This window comes from Schistocerca americana, chromosome X (genome assembly GCF_021461395.2).
Source record: "Schistocerca americana isolate TAMUIC-IGC-003095 chromosome X, iqSchAmer2.1, whole genome shotgun sequence".
Lineage (NCBI taxonomy): Eukaryota > Metazoa > Arthropoda > Insecta > Orthoptera > Acrididae > Schistocerca > Schistocerca americana.
In genome coordinates, this window is record NC_060130.1 from 738,403,566 (window position 1) to 738,419,383 (window position 15,818).

At 34.4% G+C, this 15,818-nt stretch overlaps 1 protein-coding gene across 1 annotated transcript in view; it reads right to left on the reverse strand.

The window, feature by feature from the left end:
- The window catches only part of LOC124556294 (glutamate receptor ionotropic, kainate 2-like), a 414,191-nt gene that overhangs the window by 284,935 nt on the left and 113,438 nt on the right, over positions 1-15,818 (reverse strand). The window contains exon 5 of the mRNA XM_047130270.1: positions 9,368-9,520. Coding sequence (XP_046986226.1) covers positions 9,368-9,520 — 153 coding nt within the window. The remainder of the gene's footprint in view (positions 1-9,367; positions 9,521-15,818) is intronic.

Below are 15,818 nucleotides of genomic sequence, written 5' to 3' on the forward strand. Positions count from 1 at the left end.
TTCATTTACTAAAAGTTGAATAATGTTTACTGTTAAATTTTTTCATCAGTTCTTTTGAATCTTTATCACAAAATTCTTCGACATTGTCTGTCTGTAAATTTTTTAGCACTCCAGTGAAGAAAATTTTCTTGAAAGAATCAACTATATTCTTACCTATATATCTCTAACTGGAATAGCCCTAGCAAATTTAGAAAACAAACATTTATAAGAGTTAATATACATTCATATCTTATATTAATTTTTTTAAATTCCTTTCAACTTACCTAAATCCATTTTGATTGACTCAGATCGCTATAAATAATCTATTCCAAAAGGAATTACATTTTTTCCTTTAAAATTTTTTCCTTTTGGTTCATGTAATTCATTCATATTTTGTTCACGAATACTTAACCCATTACCTAAACCACCTATACATACCACCTATACATACTGCATAAATAGCTTCAATTCTTTGTCTTCCATTTTTAGTTGTTAATCTATCAGGATTATGTGATTCAGTAAACTTTTTCCACTCAAAGCAGTAAATATGATTATCATTCTTCATTGATATAGAATAAAAAAGATTGATTTATTTCACCAAACAATGATCTTTACATTGAGTGGGACAGTTAACAGAATCTTTTAATATTACAGTTAGAAAATCTGATTTGCACACTATTTTTTATTGATTGGATGTTATTTTTGTCAAGAACACTCTTCCAAATATCTACATTATTAAATATTAAAACTCTGTTTATGTTTTCACCTTCAACAACAACCTTTTTAAGAATGAAATCATATTCATCGAAATTTGCTTTTTTTGCTTGCCTCAAGTCATAAAAGTAAATTCAATAATTTGGTTATCATATACTATATGAGGACGATTTCTTTTAGGTATGGAGTTAAATGTTTTCCGAAATACTGCCTTGAATTTCCTTTTTTGTAAACTTTTTACTTAGTTCCTGTTATGTACTATAATTATTGAGATGTGTTAGAATATTTGTGTATTCAGATTTTGCAACAAGATTTGATAACTCATTCTGTAAATATTGTTTGTGCAGTACATCTTTCACATCTATTGGATCATTTATATTCACAATTCTTCTACCTTTGAAACCAATATAGAGTCTAGTTACTTTGAAAATGCCATTTCATTATCTCTGAAATTGTTTAATTACATTAATTATTTTTGAATCTACTGATGATTGAATATATTTGATTTTTAAAATTAACTTATTATTAATTTTTGATTGAAAAAATAATATTTTTTCCTAAATCGTTATTGAGTTTAGAATAAAACTTACTTCCAAAACTGGCCATTAATTAAATCTAAATTTCATTAAACTTATAATTCATACATAATAGTTTAAGAACAAATAGACACAAGTGATCACAAATTACAGCATTGTAGTTTTGTATTCTCTTGATATTGTACAATAGATAATTTTTTTTAAACATTTAACTAGTTGTTTAGGAAATATGTCATCTATATGAAAGAAAAACAAATTTTATATCTTTATTTTTATAATAAAATATCCAATGTGTGCCAACATGATCAGATCCATCTAAAGTAACTATTCCAAATTATAAATTTTTTGGTTCATTCAGTAATTCATCAATCATAAAAAAGGGACGAAAATGTTTAATTTTTAATTGTGTAACTAATTCTTCTACAAAATTATATAAAGGATTATTAAATTTTTTAATTAATTTCTTAAAATTTTTGGACTTCCTTTCTTTCCCATTGCTAAATTACGTCCTTTTTGTTTGTCTAATTCTTTATTACCTTTTTTCTTATTTAGAACTGCATTTGCAATTGCTGTGGAACCACCAGCACATGAACCAAGTGGAGTTAAATATGGTAAAGCTGTAAAGAAATGGAAGAAATCATCCTTCATGTTGTGTTATTTCTTTACCTTCTTTCTTTTTCGTTAGATATTCAACAACTTTTTTCCCAACACGAAATGTAACAAGAAAATATTTACTAGATTTTTCTCTACCTTCCTTTTTTGAGCATCAGTTAAAAATGGTTCAGTACTATTTCGTAATTCATAATTGAGTTTAAGTGATATTGGTTTAATTTTGCCACTAGATAGCACAGCACTATCAATTGTTAAGTTATTCATTTATATGGATTAAAAATTAATAACGAATTTTATATAATCCTCAGTTATTAATACCAAACCCTAATTTTCGTTTTCCACACATTATTCCTCTAACTGTAGTTGGAGCTATTTTTTCTCCTAATGAAGCATCTAAAGCAAGCATTCTTTCTTTTGCAAGTAATTGAAGTTCTTTATCAGCTTCATACCTTTTTTTGAATCTTTATTATCTCTATAATCTAATGGATTAATTCTGTGATCTCCTTCAGGTAACCTTTTTTTTTTTAATTTGGTTCCTGGACCACAAAATCGATAGCCTGGAAGATGTAGTTCAAATGGTAATTTAATAAGAAAATTATTAACTAATCCTTTTCTTTACTTCCACATTTTCAAATGGTTTGTGGTAAATTATTCCAAAATCTGATTAAATAAGGGATACTTTCAGATGATTAATAATAAAATCACTAAATTTGTTTGTTAACATTTGAGTTATTCCAACTTTCTCAGTATGATAATTTTTATTTCCAGCTGAGTCTTCTCCATGTATCACTGCTAATCTGCCAGTTAATTGACAAACATCATCCACCCAAACAAATTGCACTGTTTTTTCTGCATATTTTTTTTATTAACATTCACAACTTTTCAAATGACTCATCAAGATTTCTTTATGAAAAAACTACAAAAATATTCTATAGCAACTGCTCTTGTCAAATCATTGAATTTATTTCCTTTACTTGATTGTATTTTACCTGCAGTACTTTCATTATATACAGCATCTGCATCAAATTCTATACCTAAATCATCCATAGTTATTTGTTTTTTAGTTAAAAGATTCATTAATCCATCTGTTCCTTCATATTCTTTTTCACCATTTTTTAATTTGCCATCATTGAAATATATTGTTAATTTACTACTACATTTATACAGACCAGCAGGTTCTAATCCAAAAACATTTTCTTCACTCTGATATGGTGTAACATTCTTTCACTTATATGTATTTTTAAACATCTTTTTCTTTTATTTTGTTCTAACTTTTTCACAATTCTGTAAGAAAATATTTAATTCTGATTCCCTTAGTGTGTAATCTATTTTATCACTACCATATTGCTTAATTGATAGAATATCATTAAAATCTTCTAAATAACGTCGATTAGAAGGAATAATTTGTTTTTCAACTTCTCCATTTGCTTGAATTGCTTTTATAACTTTTTCTCCTAATCCTTCAGTTCCTTGGTTAACTTTTTCGATTGTATCGATAACTGGTTGATCTTCATTTTTTAATTTTGTCTATTCTGTTCTTGGTTGCTTTTTCTGTTTCTTAAACAACTTCTTTAAATTGTGTCTTTAGTCTTCTATTTTGTCTGGCTTTTTTAAAAACATCTTGATCGTGTTTTGCAAACATTTATTTATGTTAATGATTTTTATTTTATGTTCATCGTTTAAATTATGCATTTTCATGGCCAACGTTTTTCCGTGTTTAACGTTTGTACATTCAACATTTAAAAATCTTTTGATCTTCTCTCTATATTTACCATCAATAATGTTTCTTGTCAAATCTATTGTAATAAAACCAAATGTATCTTTATTCCAACATTTACTACATATTTCTTTGAATTCATCAAACTTTAAATATCCATGAACAAATTCACGATAAATATGATTTAAAATTGTATCATCTTTTCTAAAAACATTTAAGAAATTAAAATTATCACAAACTAGTATTTTTGGGTTTTTTCTTTGTGTTTCACTTAAATAAAGACAATCTGTACCTTTGTCTTTCTCTAGTAAAATATTTGATAACTATATCTTGGTTTTCAAGAATGAAGTCATCACAAACTGAATTATCTTCATATTTATCTAACAAAATTATCTCACACCATTTTTAATAGAATTGGAAATTTTTTTATTAATATTATCCTCAAATATTCACATCTTTTTATAAATTCTTGATATGTTGGTTGATCTAAACTTCTATATTAAGTGTACAACTGATTATTTTTCTTCCAGTTTGATGATCCTGTAACTATAATATAATTATCAGTCATTTTTCCCCAACCATTCTGTCCTATGATCGCACATCGAATAGAATTTGGTAAAAGTTTACCATGTTTATTTTTTAATTTATTCTTGGGAATGCTTATTTTTCCCAATCTGACATTTATTTACATAATTTTTACTAATATAAGTGAGTGGAATATTTCAATTGTGTAATAATTCGTCTCTTCTGAAAAACAGATTTGCTGTTCCAATAAGAGAAACTTATAAATGTGGATCACTTGTTGGTTTTTATTCAACTATTTTATCTCTGAACACTATATCAAAAATAAGAAACTGTATTGCACAGGACAAACGATAGATATTGACATTCAGTATAGTCAGAAAAATTTAGAAAAATCAATCCAATCGAAAAATCCAAATATTCATATACATTTTGAGTAGAATTGTTATGGAACATGATGAAAAATTATACATGGAATATAAAAGAAGATAATATTGAGAGTTTGGTAGGATTTATTAATCAAATTATTAAGGCAAATAAAAACTTGTTACTGACGATATTTCTAAAATAATTCCTTAGAATTAAGAAAAATAAACTTTAATATAGCTGATGTTAAATATAGTGATCATTTCCATTGAGAAACTAATATAATTGGTTCATTTACACCGAATGCTGATTGAGAAACTAATATAATTGCTTCATTTACACCAAATGCTGATTGATAAACTAATACAATTGCTTCATTTACACCTAATGCTGAATTGGTGGTCTAATAATTTATGAATCAATTGATCCTACAAATACTCCAATTTTTTATACTATTCAGAATTTAGAAAACTATAACTGATGAAAATGATAATTTATTCTCCTTAAATGTGTAACAGTTGTTTTAGAAATGAATTAATAAGTTTTTACTTTAATAAATCATGAACAATATCGAGGGTTATTAATTTTATTCATTTTCTGCTAATGTGAAAACAAAATGTAAGTTAAATCTTCCTAACAGGGAACAGAATTTAATATTAATAATAGTGATGCTAGGATTCATCCTAACTGTTCACAATTTTATATGGCTTTTGACGTTATTCATACAGATGGAACAGAATTTCAGCTTATGATGGTAATCGAATATTAATGTAATTTATAATTATGTTTCAGAATAATTTGATGTTTTTACTATCAGAAATGGAAACTATATTATCTAGAATAGAACATCCATTTATTTATTTCTCAACTCTTTTCGATCAACTTCATCTTTATTGAATGAATTAAATATGGAAGGACATATAACAATGGTTAAATTAAAACCAAAAAATTCAAGTAATTTATTCATTAGAATTATTTGGTGAGTTTTTTTTAAAGATCATCATGAAATTATGTGGGAGGGAGGTTTAACTGTAATTTTCACCTGGAGGTCAAGAAAAGATCAGCAAGATTCTATTCTTCATTGGCCTATTGATGATAAATATAATGGTACTATTCTTAAATAAGGTAAAATTGTTGTAAAAAGTATGGAAACCTGTATTCCTATTACTAAATATGAACCAGAATATTCACTTGAACTACTCCAAGAAAGAGAGAAAACTCCAAAAACTCCTATTTCTTTCATTGAACTACAAACACCTACATTTGCTGGATTAAATGGAAAGATAATTGTAGAACTACATAACACTAATTATTATAATTCTGCCAAATTTGATATGCCCTACTTTATTTTTGTTGTTTTCCAATTAACCATAACAATAATCAGTTAAATGATCTTCTGAATTCGTTCATGTTAAATTACAAAATATATATTTTAAAAATGGAATAAATGAAATTTTGCCTCAAGAATTATAGAATCTTGATCCACCAAATAACTTCTTAAAAGCTTATGATACTTTTAGGGATTTTAAGAGAATAACCCAATTAAAAAATGTAAATGCAAGTGCATTCCATTTTATTCAGAGTTACACTATCTCTGTAATAAATATGTTTAGAAGAATAAATTTTGTAACTTCTCAACAATCAACAATGAAATTACGTGCATTCCTTAATGAAAATATAGCTAATGATTCAATTGCATATGTTGTTACGTATGGCAAGAAGAATTAACTCATAATTTTCAACACAGAATGCTTACTGAAAATTTTTAATTAATTAAATCAGTAACAAATTAGAAAAAATTATAGAGGTTTTAACTTCATGCTTTCATTTGCTTATGAAATATTTTCATGGATCTAGGGAAGATAAAAATTGCAAACTTAAGACTTCTATAGATTAAAAAGTTAAATCTTAAATTTTATTCTACATAAATAAAACCAAAAGAAAATGGACAATATTTATAGAGTTGAAACTCTAGTAAGAGACCTTAACAGTAATAGTAATGGTTGAGCAGAAGTGTTGACTGAATTATGAGAGCTGAAGAAACATAATTCTTACAATGTTTCATAAGCTGAACTTTTATCATCTAAATATGGTGAAAAAGTTTTATTACTTTTAGATGATAAATTTAAAATTGTTCTTCCAGGTTGCTATTTTAAAATCTTTTCAGAAGATGAAGATAAATTAGAAAAAATTGTTGGATTAAATTTTTTTATTGACGTAGAAAACAAAATAAAGGTAATTTGATTCATGTAACTGAATTTGAATAAATTTTAGATTTTTTAATTTAATATATGAGTATTAAATTTTAAATGATAATTTCGTTTTATGGATATAGATAAATTTGTGGTGGGGGGGGGGGGGGAGACTGCAAAATTAGAATATTGGTTTGCATCTTGGAAATTTTAATCCAATATGCTCTTTGCATCAGAACTCTCATCTGGGTACTACTCCTGTACACACTCTTTATCCTTGTACATCCATCTTTCCATCTAGATTTTTCCACTTTTCTCATTATTCTTAGCTGGTTCTCTCTCTTTAAATTACCTTTCCCAAGTACTTTCTAGGTCATTATCAATATTGCAGTTATTGTCATTATTATTTTCATTATTACTATCATTATTATTATTATCATTATCATTAATATTACCACTATTAGTGTCATTAGCTGCAGTAGACCAAGAACTGCCACTATTAACTTTATTAGTTCACGCCAGTAATATCTACTCCCAATTCCTCCTCAGATGTTCAGATGATTTTAATACTATGTGTGATATTAAAATTTTAATTTCTTAGGAAACTTTGATGTAAAAAAGGCACTGCAGGTGTGAAACCCTGGTCCGATGTGAGAGAGGGCCTGATGGTCCTAATCAGATCAGGTTAAATAAATAAATGGCTCCATATAAGCCCTAATTTCTGTTATATTTTCTTCGTGGCCCTTATGCAATATGTGTGTTGGCACCAGTAGTCATTCTACAGTCACTTGCAAATGCTGATTCTGTAAATTTTCTCAACGGTCTTTTACAAAAAGAAGATCATCTTCGTTCAAGTGATTTCCATTGGAGAAAAAAGCTATGTGCTCTTCGCTAGGACCTGCTACCTAAGTGTGTGTGTAGTGCCCCCCCCCCTACCTATGAAGGAGAGTCCTAAAATTCTCCACACAATAATGCATACTTACCAAATAAAAAATTATTGTTACTCATCCACTTGCAATATTTGGTAAGGATCTGTGAAACTCATACTGTCTTGATATTACTTGCAACTGTGGATGGATTACAGGACTGGAAAATTTGTTTATTATCTTTTAATAAATGTGTCTGTAATTCTTTATACATGCGTGGTTTTAAATGTGGTTTGTTTGTGTCATCATATTTCAAGTGACAAATGGTATGCTCAAACTACTCCAGTTGTTTATTTTTATTAATTTTATAATATATTGCAATTCCAAATAATAGTAAATATTACAATAAGAATCCTAGCCTCATGCTTGAAATTACATTGAACTCATCTAGCAGACACAATTCCTCTTATGTATTTCCTTTTTTGTGTAATGTTTGTACGTTCTGTAATGTAATTTCATTGAAAATATATATTATCTCTCATTCAGTTAATCCATCTTATCTACCACTGTGTTGTCTCCATCCCGTTAAATCAGTGCATACACACTGCCTCAGGAATACCTGCATCTTGAGGCTGAGCCATCAACACTACCTGAATTCCTCACAAGCTTCATCTGGCTTTCTAGTCATGGCTAGCTGGATGAGTCACCACGTACTTAACGCTCCCTCATGCCACAAGCTAGCTTCTTGTGCTGTCACTAACATTATTGCACCACAACCTCATCCTTTGTGTTTGATGTATTATGTGATGGCAATGACATCTTCCAGAATGATAACTGTCCATGTCACAAGGTGAGAATCCTACTACAGTGGTTTAGGAAAGATAATACTGAAGTCATGTTGATACCTTGGCATCTGGGAGGCTACTGCAGGCCAGCTCTGCATGCACAAACCATAGGCCCATTAATTTACAAGAACTGTGTGACGTGTGCAACGATATGTGGTACCACACACCTCTGGATGCGACCAAGGACTTCTCGAATCGATGCCCCTCATTATTACTGTTGTACTGCTTTGCAAAGATGGACCAACACGCTATTAAGCAGATGGTCATAATGTTTTGGGTAGTCACTTCATATTAGAGATAAAAAGTTTAGTCATACTGCATGCTTTGGTGCGAAACTCCGAAAGGGAGGTTCAGCGGCCTAACTGGAGACATTTTCGTTCGCTTCGCGCACAATAGCAGATTTCCTTGTTGAAGTTTGAGAGTTGTCTGTTTTAAGCGTATCTGAAAAGTGTGTGTAACTATAATGGACCTGTAGGTAGTGTAGTGTCAGGTTTGTATCGAATGGTGGTGAGAAAAGGGGGATGTTGAAACCCAATTCCAGCACATGCCTACTCTTATCGAATAGCTCTCGGGAGAAATAGGATTTTGGTGCAAAGTCTTGTGATCAGGAATTCTGCTTCACTGCCACACCTTTCATCTGCGCCAGATGGACGTTTCACGTAAGTTGCATTCCAACATAAATATATAGTGCAACCATTTTTGTTACACATTTGGGAATTCTAATTACTTTTTACCCTAGGACAACGCACAGGAAACCAGTGCATAACCTGTATTGATGAAAGCATGAAACAAATGTCGTGATGACTTGTAAAAAATTCGAACCCGGTATCGGAACTTTTTGAATAAAATAATGTAAAACCAATTTATGGTTGGAGGACTTTAAGTACACAATCAAATGACTTCCAAGTGATCCAAGCACGCTACTATACGTGGCAGAGCGTTAATCATAATCTTCTGGCTATACAATTCATTAATGATGTATTTGGGAACAGACGTCTTTAGCTTCATTGGGTCTTACCTTCAACATAAAATCACGGACGCTGATGCCGTGGTCCCACACGAGGCTGTCATTGCATAAGAGACTCCCGTCAGCCACTGGTACAGCTGTCTCTCGCTTGAACAACGCATTTGCATAAACATGCACTGCGTCGTACGCCAACGCTGTTTCCACCTGTAAAATAACAGATAATTTCGTCTCAATGTCTCAGTTGGTAAAGATGGTGACAATCTTACTAACCATAAAAAAATCCACACTTTTTCTCGTTCCTATTTCTCAGAGACTTTATCAATTTAACATTGCTGTCACCTGTAGTATTTTTTTATATAAATATATTTTTTCTCGTGATTTCATATCTCTCAGTGTTACACAGGTGTCGAATAAACGGGCATGTTTAAAAAAAAAGCGCTAAAACACATTAGTAATAGACGGATCTTCATTAGAATTTAGCGTCTCATGAAGAATTCTGAAGCAGTGAAAGAATTTAACCAGTACTTTACATTTATGAGAATAATTCCATAGAAAATGAGGTACGAGAGTCGTTCAATACGTAATGCAGCCCATTTTGTATTCTGCGCCAGTTTCTGTTGAAAAAATGCGAATTTTTTTATAGAACGTCGTCGAATATTCCCCTTTAGCCCCTATAATTACACGAAGTTCCAGTAGGTGGCGGCACTACATATAGCCTTCAAAATGACGGCTGTAACGGAGGTGCGTTCCAAGCAGAGAGCTGTCATTGATTTTCTTTTGGCGGTAAACCATACCATTACAGATATTCATAGGCACTTGCACACCTGGTACTGAACAACAGCATGGTGAGTCATTGGGCGAGGCGTCTGTCATCATCACAACAAGGTTCCACAAACCTGTCCGATCTCCCGTGTGCTGGCCGACAGCATACAGCTGTGACTTCTGCGATGTTGGAACGTGCGGACACTCTCATTCGAGGTGATGGACGAATCACAAACAAATACCTCGCTGGGCAAACGGACTTCTCTTGGTTGTCTTCAAAAAACTTGGTTAGACTATTCTTCCTTATCCACCCTGCAGGCCAGATCTCACATGAAGGTTCAAATGGCTCTGAGCACTATGGGACTTAACATCTGAAGTCATCAGTCCACTAGAACTTAGAACTATTTAAACCTAACTAACCTATGGGCATCACGCACATCCATGCCCGAGGCAGGATTCGAAACTGCGACCGTAGAGGTCGCGCGATTCCAGACTGAAGCGCCTAGAAGCGCTCGGCCACACCGGCTGGCCGCCCAATGAAAGCTGCACTCCACGTGAAGTGGTACATGGGTGACGGGGAGGTTATTGATGCAGTAAGACATTGGCTCCGACGATGACCAGTAGAGTGGTACCATCAGGACATGGAGCTCCTCCCAGTAACGTGGCGTAAGGACGTTCCATTGAACGGAGATTATGCTGAAAAACAGGGTTTTGTAGCCAAAATATTGAGGAATAACATGGTATAATGGAATCTTGAATAAAATCAATCTGCTTTCAGAAAGAAAAATGTGTTGCATTACTTATTGAACGACCCTCATAACAAGCGTCTGGGTTAAAAACGAACAGTTGGTGCGCATTGTTCGAATTAGAGGTAGTTTTTAGAGATATCAAAAAGCCTGCAGCAATGAAGTTAAGATAAATAGCCTAGCAGTTGGTGTAATTTACATTACGTATCCGTTGAACAGAGCTTTCTACAAGTATGAGACTTAAATGTTATCAACTGATGTTTAAGGAATCCCGTTTCTTAGAATATTATTATAGGTGAAATTTAAACGTTCGATTTGATCATAAATGCCTCAATTAAACTTTCCTGCCCCATGACTAAAGTAATCTGTTTTTGCATTATACAGCGTTAAACCGTCTCTTCAGTGTCATATCCCTTAACATGAAGTAGGTTACAAGTTTATCGAATACCGCCATAAAGCAGAGAAAGCAGACTATACAAACAAGGTTACTTCTTTCATCTTCAAACTAATCTCAACTTGGCGCGAAATAACTTATGCACCGCTTACGAAGCTACTGAAAACTATTAACGAAGTATACGGAAATCGAAGAATTGATGTCACAATTGTCTGGGTACTCGTCGAAATGTGTATGTGGAAATATGTACTATGGCCGTTGGGATAGATATGACAGAACCAGGTATCATCTTCTGCAATGATTGTTTGCAGAAAACGTGATCCTTGGTCATAATTGTCAATAAAATCTCCAGCAGCAACTAACAGTAATAGTTCAGCTAATGAATCCGTCGAAAGATATCAAACGCTAAACGTTACTCAGAATTGGACTGCACTGTTACCTCAGGTTCTCTCCACGTGGAGTATGTAAAAGTCTTATGTTAATAGTGGTGTAAAAACCACCCACAGTAACTTACAAGCCCAGAATCCAAAAATGAAACAGTCATGTGGCTTGCTTTTCGCCTGATTAACGCTCAAACTAATGATCCACAGTCTCTAGCCCCTCTTCTGAAGCGTTTTTTTGCCACATATTGCCAATATCACCTCTGCTATGGGATTATGTATGTAAAAATACAAATTCACAGTGTGATTCATATTTCATGTTAAGCTGCAGTTGTTCTATATCTGTATATATCTGTACCTACATCTGTACTCAGCAGGTCACCTTACGTTGTGCAGTGAAATGTACTTTGTGTACTCTCTCCCCCCCCCCCCCCCTTTATGTTACAGTCGAAAATGGTCTGCGGAAAGAACAGTTGCTGGTAAGCCCCAGTCAGAAATGGAATCTCTCTAATTTTACCTTCGTCGTATTTTCGCAAGACATAAATAGGAGGAAGGTATTTTACCAATAAGGCACACCGTACTGTACAACACTTCAACATCTACATCTACATTCCTAGTCCGTAAATCACACTTAATTGCCTGACAGAGGATTCATTGAACCACCTTCACACTAATTTTCAATTCTTCCACTCTCGAACTGAGTGCGAAGAAAACAAGCACCTATATCTCTCCTCGCAAAGTTTGATTTCAATTATTTTCTTATGATAAGCGTTTATCCCTGTGTAGGTCGGCATAAACAAAATATTTTCGTATTCGGAGAAGGAACCTGCTGAATGAAACTTCGAGAGAAGATAACGCCGCACTGAGAAACGTCTTTGTATTAAAGATTCTCACCCCAAATTCTGTATCATGTCCGTGACACTCTCCCCACTGTTTCTCGATAATACTAAATATTCTGCCCTTCTTTAAACGTTCTCGATGTACTGCGTTAATTCTGTCCAGTAAGGATCCCATACCGCGCAGCAGACGGACAAGCGTAGTGTAGGCTGTCTCTTTAGTAGATCTGTAGCATCTTCTAAGTGTTCTGTTGATAAAACACACTCTTTGGTTCGCCTTCCCCGCAACGTTTTCTGTGTGTTCTTTCCAATTTAATTCGTTTTGGTACTTATGTGGATGACCTCACACTTTTCATTATTTAGGATCAGTTTCAAATTTCGCTCCATACGGATAGCTAATCTAAATCGTTTTGCAATTGGTTTGGATCTTCTGATGATTTTACTAGACGATAAACGACAGCATCATCTGCAAACAACTTGAGTCGGCTGCTCAGATCGTCTCCTAAATGGTTCAAATGGCTTTAAGCACTATGAGACTTAACATCTGAGGTTATCAGTCCCCTAGACTTAGAACTACTTAAACCTAACTAACTTAAGGACATCACACACATCCATGCCCGAGGCAGGATTCGAAACTGTGACCGTAGCAGGAGCGCGGTTCCAGACTGAAACGCCTAGAACCGCTCGGCCACAGCAGCGGCTGTCTCCTAAATAGTTTATATAAATCAGGAACAGCTGAGGGGCTGTAACATTACATTGGGGAACGCCATATATCACTTGTGTTTTACTCGATGACTTTCCGTCAGTTATTACGAACTGTGACCCCTCTGACAGGAAATCACGGATCCAATCGCAAAACTGAGACGATGTTCCATAATCACGCACTTCGATTACAAGCCACTTGTGAGATACGGAGTCAAAAGCCTACTGGAAATATAGAAATACGGAAACAATTTGAAATCCCTGATCGCTAGCACTCGCAACTTTGTGTGAGTAATGAGCTAGTCGTGTTTCACAAGAACGAGGTTTTCTAAATCCTTGTTGACTATCTGTTAATAAAATGACCTCTTTGAAGTAATTCATAATATTCGAGCACAACACATGTTCCAAAATCCTGTTGCATATCGAGGTTAATGGTATGGGCCTGTAATTTAGTAGCTTACTCTTATTGCCTTCCTTGAACAGTGGTGCAACTTTCCAGTCTTTGCGTACGGATCTTTCAAAATGGCTCTGAGCACTATGGGACTTAACATCTGTGGTCATCAGTCCCCTAGAACTTAGAACTACTTAAACCTAACTAACTTAAAGACATCACACACATCCATGCCCGAGGCAGGATTCGAACCTGCGATCGTAGCAGTCGCGCGGTTCCGGACTAAGCGCCTGAACCGCTAGACCACCGCGGCCGGCACGGATCTTTCGAAGAGCGAGTGGTTGTATATGAGTGTTAAATATGGAGCTATTGCATAAGCATATTCTGAAAGGAACCTACCTGGTATACGGTCTGGGCCGGAAGACCTGCTTTTATTAAGTGATTTACGTTGCTTCAATACTCGGAGGATATCATCTTATTAGTTACTCATGCTGTCAGCTGCTCTTGAATCGCATTATGGAGTATTCACTTCGTATTCTTTGGTGAAGGAATTTCGAAAGGCTGTATTTAGTAACTCTGCTTTAGCAGCACTGTTATCGATAGTATTTGCATTGATATCGAACAGAGAAGCCACTGATTGTGTCCTGCCGCTAGGATAGCTTATGTACCAGCGAATGTCTTTGGATTTTCTACTAGGTCTCGAGGCAAAGTTTCGTTAACTATTATAAGCATCTCGCATTGAAGTTTGCCGCCGGCATCTGTGTCCGAGCGGTTCTAGGCGCTTCAGTCCGGAGCCGCGCTGCTGCTACGGTCGCAGGTTCGAATCCTGCCTCGGGCATGGATGTGTGTGATGTCCTTAGGTTAGTTAGGTTTAAATAGTTCTAAGTCTAGTGGACCGATGACCTTAGATGCTAAGTCCCATATTGCTCAGAGCCATTTGAACCATTTTTGTAGTTCGCCCTAAATTTGGAGTTGCTGTAAAAGATCTGCAGTGTTGGGAATTTTGTGTTCGTTTAAATTTGGCATGCTTTCTTCGTTGTTTCTACAACTGTGTTCTGACCTGTTTTGTATACCATGAGGGATCAGTTCCGTCTTTTGTTAATATCTTTGGTACAAATTGCTCTGTCGCTGTCGATACTACTTCTCTGACTAAAAGCCACATCTGGTCTACACTTACATTGTTAATTTGGAAGGAGTGGAGATTGTCTCTCAGGAAGGCTTTCCTGAATAAATGTATTTTTCGTTTATTTTTGGCGGATTTTGGAGTTAACGGTATTCAGTCTCGCTGCGACAACGCTGTATTCAGTAATTCCTGTACCCGGTTTTGTGCACGTTATCAGCTCAGAATTTTTTGTTAGTAGGAGGCCAAGTGTTTTCACAACTGTTTACTGTTCGTGTGGGCCAGTGAACTAATTGCACCAAATAATTATCAGAGATTGCGTTAGCACAATTTCGGATGGTATTTTATGCATACCTCCACATTTAAACATCAATTTTCACCAACATATTGAAGTCACCACCAACTATAATTGTATGAGTCGGATACTAGTTTTAAACTGGACTCAAGTTATCTTTGAACCTTTCAGAAATTGTATCATCTGAGTTGGGATGTCAGAATCCAATTATTATTTTATTTCTGTTGCCAGGAATGACTTCTAGCCATACTAACTCACAGAAATGTCTATTTTAATTTCGCTACAAGATAAACTACTTCTAACAGGAACAAATACGCTACCGCTAACTGTATTGAGCCTATCCTTTCAGAACACTGTTAAGTCCTTCACAAAAATTTCTGCTGAATTTATCTCTGACGTTAGCCAGCTTTCAGTGCCTATAACGAGATGAGCATCAATGAGTTCTATTAGCGCTTCGAGCTCTGATGCTCTGGTATTTTCCCAACACAGCTATGGCAGCTTACAATTTTTATATCGATGGTCCTAGATCTACGTTCTTCCTGTATTCGACCTTGCACCCTTTGAGACTGAAGCCCTGTTTGTGTTTCCTCAAGGCTCTCTACCCTAAAAATCGCACAGTCCACGCCACAAGTGCCCTCTACCTGTGTAGCCGTCTCTTGCGTATGTTGGGCTCCTGACCTATCTAGCGCAATCCGAGAAGCCGCCACCTAATGGCGAAAATCGAGGAATCTGCAGCCTACATGGTCACAGAACGGTTTCAGCCTCTGTTACGGATCCTACACTTGGCTCCATAGTAGAGGTCCGCAATCGGTCATGTCGTCTATACTGCAAATGGGGAGCTCTGTTTTCATCTCTTGAGCGCGACTGGTAGCCTTT